General features: G+C 45.1%; 1 protein-coding gene and 1 pseudogene across 1 annotated transcript in view; both read left to right on the forward strand.

Annotated features, from left to right (window-relative positions):
• The window catches only part of IGSF11 (immunoglobulin superfamily member 11), a 640,837-nt gene extending 619,888 nt beyond the window's left edge, over positions 1–20,949 (forward strand). Inside the window, exon 7 of the mRNA XM_078655922.1 lies at positions 18,748–20,949. Coding sequence (XP_078512048.1) covers positions 18,748–19,198 — 451 coding nt within the window. The 3' untranslated portion in view covers positions 19,199–20,949. The remainder of the gene's footprint in view (positions 1–18,747) is intronic.
• On the forward strand, positions 3,491–5,769 carry LOC144772426 (anthrax toxin receptor 1 pseudogene; annotated as a pseudogene).
• Positions 20,950–22,414: the final 1,465 nt, after the last annotated feature.

Consider the following 22,414-nt stretch of genomic DNA (forward strand, 5'->3'; position numbering starts at 1 on the left):
TCCTTCCTATTGGGGAACATACTATGTGGCCCTCATCGCACTAGGGTAGAGAATGAGGTAATCAAGAGCTGCACACAATTATTGGGTTAAGCCAATAATCAGTAAGGGCCTCAGGGGTTGGCAGGCTTCTCTGTACAGTATCTCTGGTTGAGTGAGGCTAATGCATCCCTCTGCCAAGGATTAATAGGGACTTAAGTGACTTAGCCAGGTTGTTCCAGAGCTGCACATCATATGTCTTTCCTTTGTGCTTTTATATCTCAGTGGCATCATTTACAAAACTATCACAGCCAGCACCCTGCTTATTTTGCAGACAATCTCTGGTGGATCTAGGCACACCAGTAATGTAGTAAAGAACTCTAGTGACACTGAGTATATGTTATGTAGATTTATTGAGAACAGCCTGCCTGAGCGTCATTTCCTCCAGCCAGCCAGGAACAGGTCTGTAGAAAAGTACCCCCACTTCAGGCATAAACAAAGAACCCTATGAAGGGATTCCATAACACACTTTAAAGGCATAACATATCTCCCTCCTTCCCATATAACACATTATTAAATTAAAATTCAACATGTTTTATATGCAGAGAGAATTTGTGAAGCAGCCAATAAGTATTTAAGACTAAGACTTGGAACACAGCTCATACTAAGTGCTTTATTACGAGTATGGGGGTTCATAGGACCTCAGTACTCATGGTGGCGGTCCGACCACCTCCACACATTCACACCTTGTGCCCCCCTGGAATTGCACTCCTGTTCCTGCACAGTGTGGCATGCACAACATGGCGCATGCTACACTGTGCAGGAACGTGCTGCAGGCGCTCTCACTGTGGCAGCATGCATGCTAGTCTCTCCTATGAACATTACAGACCACTGCAGTGAGACCACCACATCGCCTCCTGTTCGCCATGGATTACATTTATAATCCGACATGTGCACCACTGCTTTGGTGGGCCTCCTGTGGACGGCGCTGTAGCGGCACCCCAAGAGGACCGCATACTCATAATGAGGACCTTAGTCTTGAACTCTCCACAACACCATCACCAGGCCCTGCATCTTGACCATTATCTTTTCTTTAACAATATTGCAGTCATGCAGGTACTAACTTCATACCTGTTTTTCTTCCTTTCATGACCTCAAAATGTGACATGTTCTTTACACTGTTCTCAATAGTATGGTGTGCCTATACTAACTCATTCCTAAAGCTCACCACATCATGCCTATTGTGTAAAACAATCTGAATCACTCCCCTTGACAATACAATTTGCTCGCTCAGCACTGGCATTTGATTTATGATTACCAAAAATGTACAATGGTGCTTGATCCCACAACCATCAAGAAAAATTCACGTTATGAGAAGTCAACTGCATTCCAATATCAGTAATAAGTAACTGTGGAAAATCCTCTTCTCTGATGTTTTAACAGTTGCTTTTCCCATGAACTTGACAACTAACCACTTAGAATTAATGCCCACCAAAACCATGGCAAATCTCAATTTATTCCTCTCACCCTCTAGTGGATCAATGAAATATACGCTGCACCACACTTGCCCAGGATCGTGAATATTTCCCATATCAGTTTGTGCACTTACTTCAAGTCTTTTCTCACTACTGTTACACTCACTACAAATTTCAATCCATCTCACTGTCTGATCATCCATACCTGGCTTCAGAAATTCTCATTTATCAAACTCTTGTTCAAAGTTTGCACAGAATGCCCATTATGAGCTAAATGTATGATCCTGCATCTCAAATTCTCGGGGAACACATCTATCATCTCTCACAATCACATTCGGATCACATAAATGTAATTCCTCTAGCACCTTAATAAAAGGTCTTACTGGTGAAGCCACCACACTTTCTTTCACTCCCCTTTCATATGAGCAATTTCTTTCAGCACTGTTTCACCTTACATACTAGAATCCCATTCTTTCTGAGTGAACACACCACTACCACTATGTTCAATGCCATTCATCCAAGTTACCACTCCTTCCCAATGCTCTGCCAATACAGTGCTTCAATTGGTGTGTGATGGACAATATTTGTCCACCACACACCAATACACAGATACATGAGAAAGGCAATGCTCAAGTGCATTTCGCCAATAGGAATTTACTCCACATTGTAGCAATATTGCTGCAGATGAGATGCAAGCCTCACCAGTCGTGCCAATCAGTTTCCATCACCACCTGGCATAAACACTTTCAAAAGTGGTTTATGATCAGTACAGAGTATAACGTTTAAGCTCCACAAGTACATCTTAAAATGTTCGGTACTCCATGTGCGGCCAATGCTTGACGCTCTATGACAGAATAATGCGGTTCAATATCTGGCAAATGAGAGTGAAGCAAGTGCTACAGTCTTCTCAACCCCTTTATGCATCTAAGATAAGATGGTACCTAGATGCGTGGCACTTGCATCCACAATTAAAACAGTTTGTAACTTTGTATTAAAAAGAACAGAATATCAGACCAGAAATCTCCCCCTTAATCTGATCAAACGCTTTTGCTGTTCCTCTGCCCACTTAAATGCACACCTCTTTCTCAATATAACTCTCAACTGTTCAGTTTTAGTGGCAAACGTTTCACAAACGTGGAATGATATTCAGTTAGTCCCATAAAACACCTCAATTGAGCTTTATCCTGTGGTGAGGGAGGTAACTTTATGGCCTTGAGCAGATCTTCTTTTGGTCTCACCCTCTCACCATAAATAGTATGGACCAAGTAGTTAACTTCTCTGATGTACATTTGTCCTTTCGTAAGGTGAGACCTACTTCTGAAATTCGATATTAAGTATGTTTGAAAGCATGACTGTGTTGCTTAAGTGCTTTTCCATAAATAAGAATGTCTTCAGAAAAAATATAATGTTAGTAAATCCTTTGAAAACTGCTGACATCATTTCCTGAAAGGCACTTACTGCAGATGACAGCCCAAACAGCATTGTTGTAAAATGACAAGTCCGTTTCAAGGTGATGGATGCCATAAGATCTTTAGAGTGATCATGCAATCGTATTTGATGATAAGCAGTCTTTAAGTCAATTTTTGAAACAACAAAGCTAATTAATTGATGCTAGGCAGAAGAAAATTGTCAGTAGCCTCCTAAGATCCACACAGACTCTTAAACAGTAATCAGACTTTTCATTATTGACCACAGGTGACATCAAACTAAACACCTCCACAGGCTCAATTATTCCATCTCTCATCATTTCTTCCAGAACCTTCTTAACCTCTGTTCTAACCACTAGAGGAACTCTTCTCAATCTGTGCATTATAGTTATGGTCCTAGGTTCAAAACCTATCTTGTGCACATACCCTTATAATTAGCCTAATTATTTCCTGAAAACTATTACTTGCTTCGCACTAAATGCCATCACTTGGTTTGGAGCGTGTGGGTTTATGACAATTTGTATATCGCATTGGTACATCCAGCTAAATACAGGTGGTCCCTTTTCTGCTTTTCTGCTTCTGCTCCGGATCTCACTGCCTGTCCCGGGCGGAGGATGGCGGGTCCCGGCAGGCGAAGGTTGCAGAGTCCCGGCGCCGCTGCTGTCGCCTTGTGCCTCCTGCTGCTGGTCGCATCTGTGCCCCCGAGTTACGGGCAGAGAGCTGAGGACCCCGGGGGGAGACCCGAGGAGGAGGGCGGGGAGCCCGAGACATCATGCACGGGGGCCTTCGACCTCTACTTTGTCCTGGACAAGTCTGGAAGTGTCAGAGATCAATGGACTGAAATATTCTCCTTCGTTGAAAGTCTTGCTGAAAAGTTTATAAGTCCAATGCTGCGAATGTCCTTTATAGTCTTCTCCTCGCGAGCCAACACCATTCTTAAGCTGACCGAGGACAGGGATGCCATTAAACGAGGTCTTGAGCGTCTGAGGGAGGAAGTACCCGGTGGAGACACATTCATGCATGAAGGCTTCAAAATGGCAAATGAGCAAATTTATCACGAAAATTATGAAGGATTCCGGACGGCCAGCGTTATCATAGCTTTGACTGACGGAGAACTGCAGGACGGCCCGTTCTACTATGCGGAGCAGGAAGCTGACAGAGCGAGAAGTTTTGGAGCCATAGTGTACTGTGTTGGTGTGAAAGATTTCAGCTTTCGACCATTGCTGACAGCCTTGAACATGTTTTTTCTGTGACCGGTGGATTTCACACATTGAGGGGTGTCATTGATTCGATTCTAAAGAAATCCTGTATGGAAATCTTGGCAGTTGAACCTTCCAGTGTGTGCGCGGGAGAATCCTTCCAGGTGGTTGTGAAAGGCAATGGATTCTATCATGCAAGAAATATCGACCAGATCCTTTGCAGCTTCAAGATCAATGACTCCATAACAATCAATGAAAACCCATCAGTTGTACAAGACACGTATATGCTTTGTCCTGCTCCTGTCCTGAAGGTGGTTGACCAGGTGGTGTTCTTACAAGTCAGCATGAACCAAGGACTCACCTTTATCTCCAGCTCCGTCAGTATTACAAGCACGCACTGTAACACCGGGATTATCCTGTTCATTGTGCTCCTCATTCTTTTTCTCCTGCTGGCCTTGGCACTCCTCTGGTGGTTCTGGCTACTCTGTTGCACTGTGGTCATCAAGGAACCTCCACCACCTCCTACTCCAGAGCCAGAATCCGATGACGAGCATGGATTTCCCAAGAAAAAGTGGCCCACGGTGGACGCGTCTTACTACGGCGGAAGAGGGGTCTGTGGTATTAAGAGGATGAAGGTGAGATGGGGGCGATAAAGTTTCGACTGAAGAAGGTGCAAAGTTAGAAAAGCCAAAGAATGCTGTAATCAAATAACCTGAACAAGAATATGAGCCGTGGGAGTCAAAACCAAAGAAACACCCCAGAAATAACAGACCCACGGAAAGGAAGTGGTACAGTCCAATCAAGGGCAAACTCGATGCTTTATGGGCTCTTGTTCGGCGAGGGTATGACCAAGTATCCCTTATGAGACCAAGACAAGGAGATCAGGGGCGATGCATGAACTTCACTAGGGTGAAAGCAGACGGAACCTCAACCTCACTCATCACTCCTCCAAGAAAACCACACACGGACAGCATCCCTCTCAACACTGCAGCCAGACCGCAGCCCCCACAACCGTCAACGCTGCCTCCTGGAAGACAGCCCCCTCCAGGACCGCCTCCTGCGAGAATGCCTCCTGGGCCGCCTCTCTCTCACCCACCACCACAACCCATAAATTAACACTTGCAGTGCCAAGGTTTACTAAAAGATTTGTTCTGCTGAAGGTGGCATATTTATTGATTCTTGGCCTAATTCTTTCTGCTTACAGTTGAGATTTGTTGCTGGTCAGCAAAACACTGTCATATTTATTGACGCCATCAGTTCATCTCTGAAGGACGTGCAGGTGCCTTTTGTAGTCCACATGGTCATTTTTCAATGTGTCCCAGAGCTGTGTCCATGATATTGGCCATGTTTCACTGAAATGAGAGCTGTGGCGTCATTGCTTGGCCCACCGAGCTGTCTTGTTGTCGCATGTCATCTTTTAATGCGTGGCATAGCTGTACCAGTGTAGCATGCCATGCATCACTGCATCTCTGCTTCGAAAGTCATGATTGTCCTCATCTCTGGGGGGCATGTCATGTGACAGGACATCTCTTTGGGACACATCATAGTTCATTTCACCTCTGTTGGACATGTCATATTTTACTGCATCTCTGTGGGGAAAGTCATCTTTCACTGCATCTCTGTGTAAGGCATTTCTATGGGACATATATTTCACTGCATTTGTGTAGGGCATGTCATGTTTTGCTGGCTCTATGTAGGAGGAAGTCAGGTTTTAATGAAACTCATTGGGGGCATGTCATGGCTTCTGCATCTCGGTAGAGTGTGTCATGTTTCTGCGCATGTCTATAGAGAAAGTCATGTTTTATTCTCTCTTCAAGGGACGTGTCATGTTTCACTGTATCTTGGTACGGCATGCCATTTTTCACTCTATTTGTTTAGGGCACGCCATCTTTTACTACAACTCTTAGTGGTACATCAAGTTTCTCTGTGCTGTGGCGCTGTCTACATACTGCATAGTTTCTGTGCCACAGTTATCACCATGTACTTTTTCGAATTACACCTGGTCAGAGGCATGTGCAGTCAAGGAGCCGTCTCTAGAAACATGTTGGACTTGTGCATGAATTGTTGCCACCCTAAGCAAAGTGTCACTTTGCTGCTCTCCATTTTGATGGCACCACACTTGATGTTCTCAGTGGAAATTTATGGAAAACAAAAAGTGATGAGTGGAATGCTTGAATTAATCTCAGGCACTGGTAATTACTCAGACAGCAATAAAGTCCATTGCGTTTTGCCTACTATGCCTCATCAGAGAGAAACCAGCCGTATGAAAATCAGCCTTCATGTGGTCTAGTAGGAAGTCCAGTCTGCACTGCCAGACCAGGTCACCTCTGATTTGGAAAACAAGCAGCCATGTATCAGTTTTAGCCTATTTGGGGCTTTTCAATAAGGTGAAGTTTGGTTCCAGCGGGAATGTAAGCATGGGTTCCACACCTTGGTATAACCTACATACTTATGGTGATGCACTGAAGAAAACAAAAAAGTGATGTGTGGAAGGCTTGAATTAATCTCAGCCACTGCTGCTTACTCGGGCCCACATTCCAGTCAGATGTTTTTATACCCACCATGCCTCCTGAGACAGAAACCATCATATGCAAATCATCCTAGATCATCCAAACTACAAGGCTGGGCCCCTCTAACTGGAACACAAGAAACGCTGGACTAGATTTAGCTTACTCAGGCCTCATCAGTAGGGTGTTACTTGCTTCCAGTAGCACATTGACCACAAGACCCACATCTGGGCATACCAGTTGCACTTATGGCATCTCACTGAGGTAAACAAATTTGTCACACCAGGTGTCCACCTAAAGTTACCTTTATGTGAGCCTGTTTTGTTCCCCTGTATCATAGTTGCTTCTATGGCAGAATATCATGTTTCAAAGTGTCAAAGTCATATCTGCCTAGGTACTTCATATTACACTACCTGCTTGAGCTACCTATATGTCACATGTAATATTCAATGGCGTCAAAGGTGCCTCCATGGAACATGGGGGCATATTATCAAGGACATGCGATACATTATCGCCACTTTTATTAGCAGGAAACTGCCGATAAAGCGTCGATAATGGCCTTGATAATATGCTCTATGAATTCCAATCGAAGCCCATGTGTTCACATCTAACATGGGCTTCGATTGGAATACATAGAGCATATTATCAAGGCCAGTTTCCTGCCGATAAAAGTGGCGATAATGTATCGCCTGTCCTTGATAATATGCCCCATGGTTCCTTGGCCTAACGGCTAAGGCGCTCGACCTCGGACCTGGGGATCTAGGTTCGTGTCTTGGTAACGACGCCAAAAACCTCCTGTGATTCTGGGCAAATCACTTAATCTCCCCGTGCCTAAAAAAATGAAAGTGTGTGTCCTCATGTAAAAACGTAACTTGTGCTATGTAAAGCGCTCTGATACCTGATTCGGTTCGGGTCTAGTTCGCGCTATATAAAACTCTACAAAAAAAGATACACTTTATCATCAAGCTCCCTCGTCTCAAATTTAACAGTAGAGAGAATACTAAATTATCTATCTCCTCTCCCTGATACCCTCCAAGACAAATATCTTTCAGAAGCAATTTAATATCAAACCACACTTTTACAAACATACTTTTAGGTACAGTTGTGTGTATTGACCCGGAATCAACCATAAGTTCAACTACTCTTTGTCCCTTTCATAATATCATCTTGTGCCAAGCTCAACACTTAATCAACCAGTTTACCATCACATAATTATTCAGTGACCCCTACCTTCGATTTTCGAATCTCTATACACATTCGTGCATAGCGACCCTTAAGACCACACTGTGGAGAAGGGTGGCTCAGGGGTTAGAGGCGGCAGACCCGGAAGCTGAGATCGGTCCTGAACCAGGGTTCAATTCCCCGCCTCGGTGGGACTTGGGCTCAAAAATTCCACGGACTCCATAATTCTCGTTCCGGTGCCTACTTGACTCACGGGTTCACACTCTGCGACTCTGGGCAATAGCTTGCTTAATCTCCACTACAGCCCCTCGCGGCGGGATGCCTGGCTTTCACCTTGTGGATACCCTGCTGGGGTTATCTCACAGGGGAATACCAGGATGGGTTCCCAAGGCAAGCGCCTTGATGCCTTCGGGTGATACGTGCGCTATATAAATCGCAATACATACATACATTACTTGCTACACTCCTTGTTGATAACAAAACAAGATTTAGAATTCCCCTTTAGAAATTTCTACCACATTTGGAACAGGATCTTAATGTCAGTTTGGTATTACAAGTTCTTTTTCTGTATTCCATTGGATCCCTTAAGTACCAAACTAACTGTGTCTTTCCTGTTTTTTAACTTTATCCAGAGCTGTAATATCCTCAATACAACTGTTACTTTCCCATTTCTCACATAAAAAAACTCAGACTCCTCAACCACTTTCGCAATGTCAATAACTTCTTGTAGTGTTGGGTTATTAGCTGCCCACAACCTTTCGTGAATTGTCTTGCCCTTACATTGAACAATTAAAGTTCCCTACCACGTTTTCATTCAATTGAGAGCTCACGCAACCTTACAACAAATTCATCAATTCACTCCTCTATTCTTTGGAGTTGAGTGTAAAACTGGTACCTCATCATCACAATGTTCACTTATTTTGTGAATCTATTCTCCAATGTTACTTTAGCTTCCTTATGTACACATCAGCCATCACAGTCAAGTGCCAGAAGAAGACATTTTGTGATATGTTTCCCTTGCTTGTCACGCATGTGTCGTAGAGAGAGGCTAAGTTTATACAAAAGATGAGTCCAAATGTGGCTGCAATGGCACAAAATCTGACTGCACACCCCTCATAGTCACTTGGCTCACCAGTCGTCAATAAAATAAATCCAACAGAATATTGGCACGCAGAGCTACTAAAAGATCCAGACCGCCTACAAAACATTCAAGGGTTAACTTAGCAATAAGTACAGTATGCAACTTAACAGTACACATTTGAGCAACACTTAATACCAATATGACATTGTGTCCCAGAGTCACTTATCTGGTATAGAGAACATACAACACATTTACGGGACAGACAGCAGGAGACATCGATGAAAATGGTGTAGTCCAGTGGCTTCTCAGGTCATCTCGGTCACTGTGGCTGGCAGGACATTGCCAAAAATGTGTTAAAGATAACACCAATTACATGTTTAGCAGTAGATTTATTGAAAACACCTGCCCAGGTGTGACTCACCAGAAAATAACTCAAATTTCAGGCATAAATAAAGCACTTGTGAAGGGAATTATTATTCAGCAATGTAATGTTGCACCTGGAAAAACCCAATAAAGTTTGTGTTAAGAAAAAAAAAATACTTTTGAAGGAATTCCGTAACATTCCTTAACGGCATAACACACAGCCAGGGCGCCATCAGACTGCAGACTAAGAAGTGTAAAAAGGAAAAACAAGACAACCAGGCTTTTCCATCTATGCACCCAGGATCTAGAACAGCATTCCAGTATCCATCAGGACTGCCTCATAGCATTTCAAATTTAGGAAAGAGTTGAAGACTCACCTTTTTAAAGAACACTACATCATGGTGCATGAACTGCTCACAATCGAGCTACTTCTCTTTCACGTTGACTCTATGCTTGTCATTGACCATGTACAGCACTCTGCTGCATTTTGACTAGGTTTGAGCTTTAGAAATACCAAGGGGCTCATTTATGAGCCCTTGCGTCACTTTTACGCCGCCGGTGCGTCACTTTTTGTGAAGCACCAGTGGCGTAAAAAATTCAGCATGTTGCGTCATATTTAGAAAGTGACGCATCTAGGTAGATGCGTCATTTTGTGAACCCTTGCGCCACATTATACCTGCGCCAGGTATAAGGTATGCAGGGTGGGCATTCTGACGCAAGTAAGCCTCGTAGAAGTGACGCAGTAAAATCTATGAGATTTCACTGCGCCACTTCTAGGACGCAAATGCGTCAATATCTTATGCCTGCCTCACAGCAGGCGTAAGACTGATGCAGGCACATTGAAATGGGACTTGCCCATGTTAAATGACCCATTGCTGAAGTTGCGTCACTTTTGTGACACACTCCAGCAATGCTTCATTTTTGTGCCTACAGATACGTCAGCAAAACTGACGTATCTGTAACTCCTTGCGACATGATACGTTATATTGTAAATATGACGCATCCAGCATGTCGCAAGGAGGGCGCAATGAAAAGTGACGCATCGCTGTTTTCACGCAGCGATGCGTCACTTTCCGTAAATGAGGCCCAGTATTTTTTAGATGCTCCAGCAGTGACGAAGATGTTTTCTACAAAAGGTTTTACTGAATCTTGGTGCTAAGCCGCTGCCATCTCAAATACCTCAGAAAAAAGCATTGGCAAAACCAACAGGCCACGAAGGTGGCACAGGGACACATACCTCTTGGCTTTCCAAATGCTTTTTTACTGTACAAGTTGCTGCTGTTTGTGGACTTGCATGGCAGCAATCATGGAGCAGTTTCATAAAAACAGTTTTGAAAAAGAATTACCGAAGGCTGCCAGTTTAACGTGCGCGCACCACAGCCTCCTTAGAAAGGTTTTTTTTAAGTTTGTTGAAAAAAAAACATATTTCAAGATGGCCACTTGAGTGTGCACATGCACAATTTGGGTCTTGGACTGCTTTAAAACCACATTTCAAGGTGGCCCGCTTCTGCTGTGTTAGCAGCAGGTGGCAGACGGATGCTGAGAGGCAGTTGACTTACAGATACGGGGCCTCATTTATGAGGCCGTGCGTCACTTTTATGCCGCTGGTGCGTCACTTTCTGTGACGCACCAGCAGCATAAAAAATGTGCCTTGTTGCACCATATTTACAAAGTGATGCATCTAGGTAGATGCGTCACTTTGTAAACCCCTGCGCTACATTATGCCTACACCACATTATGCCTACACCAGGCATAATGTATGCAGGGGGGCGTTCTGACGGAAGAAAGGGTCATAGAAGTGACGCAGTGAAATCTATAAGAATTCACTGCGCCACTTCAAGGACACAAATGCGTCAATTTCTTACGCCTGCCTCACAGCAGGCGTAAGACTGGCGCAGGCCACACATTGCTGGAGTTGTGTCACTTTTGTGACACACTCCAGCAATGTGTCACTTTTGCGCCATACAGATACGTCAGAAATACTGACGTATCTGTAACTCCTTGCGCCATGATGCGTCATACTGTAACTATGACGCATCATTGGTGTCGCAAGGAGGGCGCAGTGAAAAGTGATGCATCGCTGTTTTCACGCAGCGATGCGTCATTTTTCATGAATGAGGCCCACAGAGAGCAGTATGCGGGAATGCAGTGGGGAGCAAGGAGAACAAGGAGAGGGAGAGAAAATACGTCTCGCGTGCACGGCAGTGTAAGGTCTTGACATCAGCAAGTGAAGGACACAACTCATCCAAACAAAAACTATGAGATCCAAATGCTCGTTGGGTGGTACACACATAAGAATAGAGATGAAGTGCATCGCATCAGGAGAAGGGAACTGAAGCAAACAAGAATCCCATCAAAATATGAGCACCCGAAGCCTACAGGGCCAATGGAATAATGCGATTCAGCTGCGTTTTCACATAATTATGGAGTTGCCGCATTTGCCACATAATCCATCATCTGCTGAATAATCTTTAGATTGTAACAAAAAAAATGTTTCTAGCTCAAACAAACCAAAAGTTACTAAAAACGTGGCGATGTGGGTTTGTGCGCAGTGGAAGGCGCTTTGCAAAGGTTAACTGGTGATCTTTTGGTTTCTTTTGTCTGTATTTTGTTGTTAAAGTGGCACTAATGAGGTAAAATCTTAGCACAGGCCGCTTTTTCATATGTAAAAATGACAAAATAATGAAGTAATAGCATAAAAAAATGTGTTGCGTTATGCCACATAATTTGTCTTTTCTTGCTGCATACTTTAGTGAGCGCTTACGGGTAATTTAGTGCCGCTCTGCCGCATAATTCCAGTGGCCCTGACTCTAAATCCACATTGGATTAAATAGGCCTGTTGCCAAGTGACAGCTAAAGTTGTCTATAAGCAGGGCAAACAAAGTGAAACCCTTCTAAATAGTAACTTCTTTGAAAATAAAACTAATAGTTTATTTTTTTATCATTATGTCTCAAGATTATCAAGGAACAAGAACATAATCACAGAATGCATGTGCAGTGCTGCCTAGTGGACAGGGGCTTGCTCACATCAGTCATTTAACTCACATCGCTGCTGAAAGCAATGGGCTTTTTTCTTTCCCCACTTCATAAAGTAATCTTTAAATCCTATTATGTTTTGACAGGTTTTAGCGCCCTAAGGAGCTTACAATTGCGAAAACATTTCTCAATATGTCCTTGTGGGAGACCCCTCAACTCCCTCACTTAAATCCTGCAGTTTTGACTAACGTTTCTGGCTTAAGGTGTATCTACACAAGCAACATTCGCCACAATGATATTTCTCCGCAAATCCTCTCAAGCACGCCCCACGCTCCCGACTCGCCGATTTTTATTCAGTTTGCCCCTACCATGCTGGCTACTCCTCTACTTCCACCTCCCCGTTGCTTTTAGAAAACCGGTATTTATTGTGTTCAGCTGTGATTTGGATTGTCAGGGACTGGTGAGAATCGACTTCCTGTATCTCTTGCCTTTGCTGCCCTCTGCTGCTCATTAGCTGTCTTGCACTGTTTACATCAGTCATCATTTTTATGTCCTGATTATGACTTGGGTTTAAAGAAGCTGGTGCTGTGTTCGGAATTATTCGGGTGCTAAAAATGGCACGTATTCCAAGTTTTTGGGGACTAAAGCGTGAACGCTAGTTCTTACTGCACCAAAATCTTTACTGTACCAGAATCTGTATGTTATGGTAAATACCTGGGCCCTCATTTATGAAAAGTGACGCATCGCTGCGTGAAAACAGCGATGCGTCACTTTTCACTGCGCACTCCTTGCGACATGAGTGATGCGTCATATTTAATGTATGGCGCATCATGTCGCAAGGAGTTACAGATACGTCAGTATTTCTGACGTATCTGTAAGCGCAAAAGTCACGCATTGCTGGGGTGTGTCACAAAAGTGACGCAACTCCAGCAATGCTTCCTTTCACATGGGGAAAGCCCCATGTGAAAGGGCTTGCGTCAGTCTTACGCCTGCTGTGAGGCAGGCGCAAGATTTTGACGCAACAGCGTCCCAAAAGTGACGCAGTGAAATCTCATAGATTTCACTGCGTCACTATTACGAGGCTTTTTACGTGTGAACGCCCCCTTTGCATACATTATACCTGACGCAGGTGTAATGTAGCGCAGGGGTTTAAAAAGTGACGCATCTACCTAGATGCGTCACTTTTTAAATATGGCGTAACAAGGCGCATTTTTTACGCCGCTGGTGCGTCACAAAAAGTGACGCACCGGCGGCGCAAAACTCACGCAAGGCCTCATAAATGAGGGCCCTGTTTTCCTCTGTTAAATTCCAGCAGGTTTGCCCTTATAATTTAATTACCAATGGGTGGGATGTTTCACACATCATTTAATTACTGAGTCGCGTAAATACCACATAACTCAGAATTGGGACCTCTGCGTAGTGGAAAACAGCAACCAACTCATAACCAGCGACTTAGGGGCAGATTTACAAGCCCCTTGCGCCACTTTTGCGTCACTTTCCCCATGTTAAAAGTGACGCAAAAGTGGCGCAAGGGGCTTCTAAATCTGCCCCTTAATGCATTACTTCAAATCCCCATCCTCCAATAGGCAATGTAAATTTAACTATAAAACAGTAACTTATATGTGTAAATGATATAATACAATAAAATGATAAAAATAGGTATACATTCTTGAAAGTGAAGAAGGAGCGAACGCTGAGAGTATAAAAATAATCACACTTTTCCAGAATACTCTCACGCTAGTTCTAACACCAGGGAGGGATGTGTGGGAGGACTTGAGTGTCTGAGGTCAGGGCTGCAGGAAATGGAGAGCAAACTCAGCCACTGCACATAGTATTATGCTGTGTTACACAACCAGTGACTTCTGGTAGTGACTCCCCCATAGGTCCAGTATTTGTAAAGCGCGAACAATTACCCCAGAGTGAGCTATTGCCCAGAGTCGAATGGTCAGCCGCGGTCGGTAGGGGAGTACCTGCCGGGCGGTGACGTGGGGAGGGGGAGGGGCAGGGTGGGGGTAAGTAATTAATGGATAATTGGGGTTTGCAGGTAAGTAAACATTTAAATAAATCAAATGAATTTCGTTGCGCGCACTGCATCCCCAAATGCAATGCAGTGCGCGCAACAAAATTTGTTTGATTTATTTAAATGTTTACTTACCTGCAAACCTCCATTATCCATAAATTAGTAACCCCCACCCTGCCCCTCCCGCTCCCCACGTCACCGCCCCGGCAGGTACTCCCCTACCGACCGCAGCGTCGTTTGGACGATAGTGAGAAGCCCTGGCCCGCGGTTTCTGATGACAATGCTCTGCCTGACACCTGTCCCTTTGGACGGCTGAGTTGGTGATGTGCCGGGGGGAGCGGGATCACAGTGATTTGTAGATGCGAGGGAAGGCACGATCAACCGAGGCGGTAGCCTGCCCCCAGACACGAAGGTGAGGAGTTGAGGGGGAGAGCCCACGGCCGACGTGGTTTGAGACGAGGCCCGGCGCTGTGGTTTACCCTGAGGAGCTGTTGCACCAGGGCCTTGAGTAGCACTGCAAGAGGAGGAGTCCCCTAGGAGACACACAGGCAACATCAACCGCTGGGAGCCTCCCTGGTTACTTTGGTGCTGATCCCTACCTACCACAGAAGGAGCTGATAGTCCACTGCCAGGGGGGGCACGAACACTACACCAGTGCACACCAGGGCAATGGGTGTGGGATCCACGCTGGTCGCCGCTTGCTCAGATCTGCGCTCCCTACATACCTGAACGCCGGGCCCACCTGCAGGATCACTGACCGGCCGGGGGGGGGGGGGGATCTTAAGTCTGCCTTAAGTTTGTCTTAAGTTTGTCTTAAGACAAACTTAAGACAAAATCCTAACTTCTGTGAATACCAAAAGTAGTAAGTTCATTCTGTGAATGCCAAAAGTAGTAAGTGCATTCTGTGAATACCAAAATAGTAGTAAGTTTAGGAATGAGTCTTAAGTTCATTTTGTGAATCGGGCCCAGAGGGCCTGGCACAGACCAAAGATTTCCATATAGCAGAGACATTTAGAGACTACTATCAAAAGGTATATGCAGCACAGAGCCTCCAGCCAGAGGGAATCCCTTCATACCTCCAGGAAGCATATACATCCACCCTCACCTCGGAAAAAAGGGAAGAAGGTCAGTGCATGTATAGCCCAACTTAAGCTTCCTAAATCCCCTGGGCCTGATGGCTTTCCAGCCATCTTTTATAAAACATTCTACCCGATCCTTGCACCCCTCCTTACTCGTCTCTTTAACGCCCTTAGGACCTCGGCGTCCCTCCCCCCATAGATGAAAATTGCCTCTATCGCAGTGATCCCGAATCCGGGGAAAAATAAGGCCCATTGCTCCTCGTACAGACCGATTTCCCTTCTAAATGTTGATCTTAAAATATTCACAGGTATCTTAGCGGCTTGACTCAACCCCTTATTGTGGGCCTCATTGACCCGGATCAGGCAGGGTTTGTCCCACAACGTCAATACAGTGACAACACACACAGGGTCCTCCACCTCATAGATAAGGCTCAGAGACATGGCCAAGAACTTATGCTCTAATCGGTCGACGCTGAGAAAGCGTTCAACAGAGTCAACTGGCCCTATCTCGAGGCCACCTTGGAGCATTTTGGTATAGGAGACTGGTTTAGGAGGTGGATCTCTAGCACCTATGACGGCCCTACCGCAGTCATTTGGATAAATGCCCATTCTTCCACTCCATTCACAATTATTAGGGGCACCAGATAAGGGTGCCCACTATCACCGTTACTCTGTGCCCTATATATGCAGCCCATGTCCCACAGAGTCCGATCCCACACTGCATTTAAGGGAATTAAGTTTGACATGAACTTCCACACAATCAGCTTGCACGTCGATGATGTTCTGGCGACGCTGGAGGACCCAGCCTCATCGTTGCCGGCCTTCCTCGACGAACTCACAACCTTTGGCCAAGTAGCAGGTTTCAAAATGAATATCCTGAAGTCACAAGCCCTAAACCGAACAATGCCACAACAGTTGTTAACTATACTTCAACAGGCCTTCCGTCTCCAGTGGGCTACTTCACACATCAGGTGCCTGGGACTCCAGATCACCCCCACGATATCTGAGACAGTGTCCCTCAACTACTGCGCTCTGGCCCAGCAGATTCGCTCCGACCTGAGTCACTGGCAGCAACACTCTCTCTCCTGGCTTGGGAGGATAGCCGCAGTGAATATGGCAATCTTACCCCGGATCTTATATCTATTTCAAGTATTGCCATTAGAAAAACCCCCAGGCTCAATTCGATCACTTCAGGATGATTTGAATTATTTTGTCTGGGCAGGTAAACGTCTCAGACTCTGCAGAGATTTAGCCTACAGGTCTCCTTCGGAGGCTGGTTTGGGGGTTCCAGACCTTGTTCGTTATTACAAGGCAGCGCAGCTAAGAATCTTTGTCTAATGGTCACGCAGAGAGTCGGAAAATCACTGGCTATTTATGGAAAAAGTGCTTGCAGGGCAGCCCTTATGGAAGATTCCTTTTCTCCCAAAAAGCGCAGGCCTTGCTAACTTATATCTCTCTTCTATCACCAAGCAAGCTCTAGCAGCCTGGTACAAGGTGGTGACTCATAGGCATCTCATTTCCTTTCCCTCTCCCCTAACACCCATTGTAGGGCATCCTGCCTTTACTTCGGCCCTAACGGACCCTAGGTTCCACAGCTGGACCCAAGGTTCCACAGCTGGACCCAAGCAGGATGGAGATCGGTGGGGCATCTGTTTGACACAGAAGGTCCCATCCGGGTCAAATCCGTCTCCCTAGAACATGAACTTCCCGAAGGAGAGAGATGGCATTACACCCAGATCTGCCTTTAGATGATGCATCCAACAGTCCGCCCAGGGGCAGAACGACACCTCACCCCATACGAATGCTGGCTACTTTCTAGCACGACAATCACACGCCTCATCACTCATTTGTATAGGCACCTGACCCCTGCGCGCCCAATTGCGAAATCCCCGGACCAACGGCGGTGGGAGTCAGAGATAGGGAGGGAGCTGTCCATGAAGGAATGGGACGAAATCTACTAGCGCGCCCGGCACACAGCTCATAACATCCCACGCGTTGAAACGGCCACTAAAATTACAACGTACTGGTACCTCACCCCTAGTAGTTTACATAAATGTACTCCATCTAAATTACTTGATTGTTGGCGCCTATGTGGTTCCTCAGGAACTTTACTACACATTCTATGGAAATGCCTGGCTGAAGACGGCTGAAATGCCAGAAACCGGTCCTAGGAAGCTTGATTCCGGTCCAGGGAAGACATGGCTTGGCAGTTCGGGCTGGACTGTTCCCATGAGGCACAGGGTCAGACTGATTTGCATATGGCCATGTCTGAACTGGGATGGCGGAGTGAGCTAAAGAACGGTGATGGATTAAACCCAGATCAGTTGACTGGGGGTGAGTGTTTGTATTGTCAACGCTCCGTCCATCACCACCTTTGGTTTTTCTCAGGTTCTTAATGACATAGACACGCACCAAGACACAGAAATCCCTAGATTCCCAGCATATATTCTCCTCTGCCTCCCTAACACACTCACTTTCCCATTAAAGGTCTGTAGAAGCAGAAAGATAGGTCTAGCATTCCTGGCAGCCCTTAAGAAGATATTAATGCACTGGGGCACCTGAAATATTCCTACACATCAGGGCTGGTTAGACAGACTCTGGTATATAATGGAATTAGAGCGAAACACCCTCACATTGATGAATCAAAGCTCAGCATTCCCCAAGCTTTGGAAGCCCTTCTTAACCCTTCTGATGACGTGAACTCACCTGCCCTAAATACTGATGCTTACTCCGCTTGTCAGAGTCCGTCACACCACCAACACATAATCATTGATTCCGGACGGGTGTTGGAGGATTTGGCTCCCTTTTTTCTCACCTCTTTGCATATGTAACCAGGTCTGGGGTGGTTGGGTGTGTGGGGGGAGTCAGGGGGTCAGTTCACTGTTGCAATTACCTCAGCTGGTGGCTCTAAGCCACCTGTAATATGTCTATTGTTACTCGAAATACAATAAAAAAAATAAAACCATAAAATGTGTTTTTTTTTATTTTTTATCACGAACTTAGACAAAAGCCCACCTAATGGAAATCAGTTGTGAACCTGTTCCTCATGGGAATAGTGTATAACAACCTCGGTCATCCCTCCACCCTTGGTATACTGTTTTTTTTATTTAGGAAGATTGGCGAACCCCCCTTTCCTCCGAATCTCACTGCCTGAGCTATACCCCAGACATGTCCTCACAGAGACTTTGGTATTTATTTGCTCTTAAGAAGAGTCTTCTAGTCTAGTGTGGTAAAGGATTTCAATTGAAGTGTGCTTTTTTTGGGAACACCCACTATATTTTTGGTCTTATCGTCCTTGCATGCTCTCCCTGACACCTTGTCCAGATAATACATTAATACCAGGTCCGTTTTTGCTTTAGTAAATCCATAAAAATTTACTATCTTCCAAATTTAAGAAATACAATTTTGATGGCCTAATATTTGCTCTTCTTTAAAACAAGTATTTTGTTTTTTTCTCCTTAGAGAAGACGACCTTCCCCCTAAACGCTCCGCTTCCAAGAGGGCATTCCAAGCTGATGCTTCCTCCTCGGAGAACGACACACTCACATCATCCAATACGTACAACAGCCAGTACTGGAGCAACCCCAAGCCAAACTACGCCACCGGGTCATTCACGCGCCTCAACGGCAACAACTCATCACACCAGTCCTTCTCCGCTCGCTCAGGCACTGGTCCCACGGGAACAGCCTATGCCAATGGGGGGCAACCGCCGCAGCCACCCCCTAAGATGCTGGTTGTGACTGCCAACTCTGCGCCTTCACCCAAAGCAAGACCCAGGAGTAACGGCTCGGTCAGCCGGAAGTCCAAGCAGCCGCACACGCGCTCTTACGCAGTGAGCCAAGCAACGCTTGAACGGATTGGTGGAGTGCCTGTGATGGTGCCTGCTCAGAGCAGTGCTGGGTCCCTGGTGTAGGGAAGGGGATGGTGGGAGAGTTCAAAGGGGGACTTAAGATGCTGCACTCAATGACAAAGGCACTGCTGAGAGATGTGTCTGGCTGCTGCTTTCCCATTGACAGGTCAATGGGAGGGTTACTACAATGTGGACGGTGGTATTCGGTGGAAAGGATTTAAGCCTGCCACCCAACAGATACCATGGTGGGCAACATTGCACGAGTAGTTGCATTAAAGCAACCACACATGGAGAATCTGGATTTTATAGTGCCAAGAAATGCAAAGAAGCGGGAAAAGCAAAACACGCTTAAGCCCTCATTCTGCCATGCACAGACCACTTTTTATATAACGCCAAACTAACTTCCTTTACTTTTCTCTTATTTTGTGTGCTAGCAGTGGTTACATTTTGTTTCTTTTAAAAAAAGCCAACAGAAATGCCGACGAAGGAATTTGTTGAGCAGACGTCTGGAAAACTTTCATTTTGAAGGAATGATGTTGAAAGTTAGTTTTGGTTCCATGGTTTTCTATTAGGCAGTTTAAGATATTCCTCTAGATCTGGCTCTTTTAGCTGTCTGAAACCTTCCACTCTGGGTTTGGCCAATCTTGGAGCTGCTATAGTGCCGAGAGGCACCAGCTGGTGTGACACGTGCGCTTTATAAGCAAACCTAACATAACACAACAACCCGGTCAGGTGCAAATGTCGGCCCCATTGTTGTGTCGGCATACCGAAGTAACAAGAAGCCATTAACTAAGTGCACAAACAGTCTATATATGAACTTGATAAAGCAGTAAAAAAAAAAAACAAAGCTAGGCTACTCTATGTTTTCAAATTGTGCACCATAAAAGAGAAAATAACAATAAGCACATTGAAATAATGAAAAATATATGCAAAGTTCTTGTGTGTGTGTATATATTTGCATTAATTATGAGAACAAATTGTGTAATATGGCCGGCCACCTTCTGAACATAAATATTGTGATCACTTATGCTGCAAGCAGTTTTGTATTGGAGCAAGGATTACAAGAGTGAGGTGGCTATTGCAGGTAGGCGCACATGGGGGAATGCAAAATTAAAATGCAAAAATACTTGAATGTGGGGACAGCTCTCAGAATCTCTTCTACACAGCTGCACACCAGACCTCGTCTTAAAGCAACATATGTATATGTGTATATACATATATATGTGTGTGTGAGTGCGTGCGCACATACATAATTGTATACATGTACACATGTATACACACACATAATATATATACATGTATGCACATATATATGTATGTGTGTAAAACCACACAAAATCTCACACACCTACAACCATATATTGCATAACAGTCACCCATTTGTAGAATTGAGTGACCGACTCCAATGGCCTCATACTCAGGGATAGGGAGCGCCAATAGGCAAAAATTTTGCATTGATGTAGGTGGAGCAAGAGACACCACATACATCCAAGGTGAAGAAAAGAAAGTTTATTTGTAGCAAAGAGTTACCTTATATAAGCTTGTGTTCAGAGGTTAGTAAAGATCAGCGAAATCCTCATTGTGATGGCACAGGGCGAACAGACAACACACGTGCCTATGCCTACCCAACCACGGTTGACTGAAAAGAGTACTTTTCCTCCACTGCATACTTCTAATATGGGCCCTTGTGAGAAATAGGACTTCACACTAAGCTTGGGTTTAAAGACCTGAAATCAGACAATTATTTTATAGAAATTGTATTCAGGGTCAAAGTATAAATACCACCAAATCAATATTAGTAATAATGATAGAAATACTAGTAGTAGAAAGGGACCCTATGCCATCTGTGGGATGGAATTGATTGTAGTAAAGAAAAGGGCATCACAATAGTTCCAATAGAGATCAGACGGTACAGCAATATTCAAGTTAACTTGTAGGACCCGATTTAGAAAGATGCTAGGCAACACAGTGCAACAACTAAAGTTGCTGTGTTGCATGACAAGGAGAGAGCAGGACAGCGCAACATCTATAGACAAATGTCACGCTGCCTCCCTCTCCCTAGCGCCGGCCCACAATCAGGCAACCGTGCGCCACTCACACACCTTTGCTCAGTAGGGCAAGGGTATGTGCCTGAGTCTAGCATAGGATTTGTACTGGAAGTACAAAATACAATACTTAGACTAACTTCGATACTTTTCTTACCATGCATGGGTGCTGTACAGTGCAGCACACATGCAAAGTCAGAAAAGAAAGGAGAAATAATAGTATTTATCTTTTTAATGGCTCCTTTAAATTTTCCTTATCCTGTGGTGCAAAACCCTGTCTGCTATTGTTTGTAGATAGGGTTTAGCATACAAAAGCATGGGTGGTAGCACGGGAACAACTATATAACGCCCCTCTGGTGCAGAGTAACGAAAAGCAGAGCTTTGCACGGCTTTGAGTTACTTTTAAGCAACTTTCCAGCACATGTTTTGCACTGGAAAGTAAATCTAACAGGAAAAGTTTTTCCTTAGCTTGCTTTATTTTTGTGATGCAAATCCAGCACAAAAGGTTTGTAAATATGGCCCATTGATTTAATGGGAGAAAGCAGCGTTTGAGGGCCTGATTATGAGTTTGCCGGTGCGGCACCTGGTCTGCCCCACACTGCCAAACCCATTTCTCTTGTCTGGCGGGCTTTTTTTTTACGTTCCCATGGCGGTGCCCTGAAAATGGGTACCGCCATGGGAATGCCAAAAACAGTTCCTGCATGGCATGGACTCTAAAGTCCATGTCGTGCAGGAATTATGGTGCATGTACACATGGGGGCACATGTTGTTCCCCTTGCATGCACCCCATGACACAAGGGCCCTTGTAAGGCCCCCTTTGTTTCCTCTCTGCCACGGTTTTCAAGGAGGAGGAACCACCATGAAAACCATGGTGGGGCGGAAACTCGTAATTTGCTTGGCGGGACAAGCATAATGCGGCCTCCTTACCAGTGCAACACCGCCAGGAAACGGCGGTTCCCTGGTGGCTGCGGTGGGGCAATGGCAGCCGGTGCAGCCACCAGGGCTATTACTAATTGTAATAGGACGATTGGAAGACCGCCACCGCCGCACCCCCATGAGTCTGCCGGTCTGTGATGGAATAGAGCCCTTATAAGCATTGGTCTATTGGCTGCCAGGAAGTAGGAAATATTTAAGAAGTAGAATGAACTACTACACAGAATAGAAAAAGAGGTAAAAAAGTGTCCGATGTGATGCTTCTGCGCATAGGGATCACAAGAAATATTCAGAAGGCCTT

The sequence above is a fragment of the Lissotriton helveticus genome, chromosome 8 (genome assembly GCF_964261635.1).
Source record: "Lissotriton helveticus chromosome 8, aLisHel1.1, whole genome shotgun sequence".
In the NCBI taxonomy this organism is placed as follows: Eukaryota; Metazoa; Chordata; class Amphibia; order Caudata; family Salamandridae; genus Lissotriton; species Lissotriton helveticus.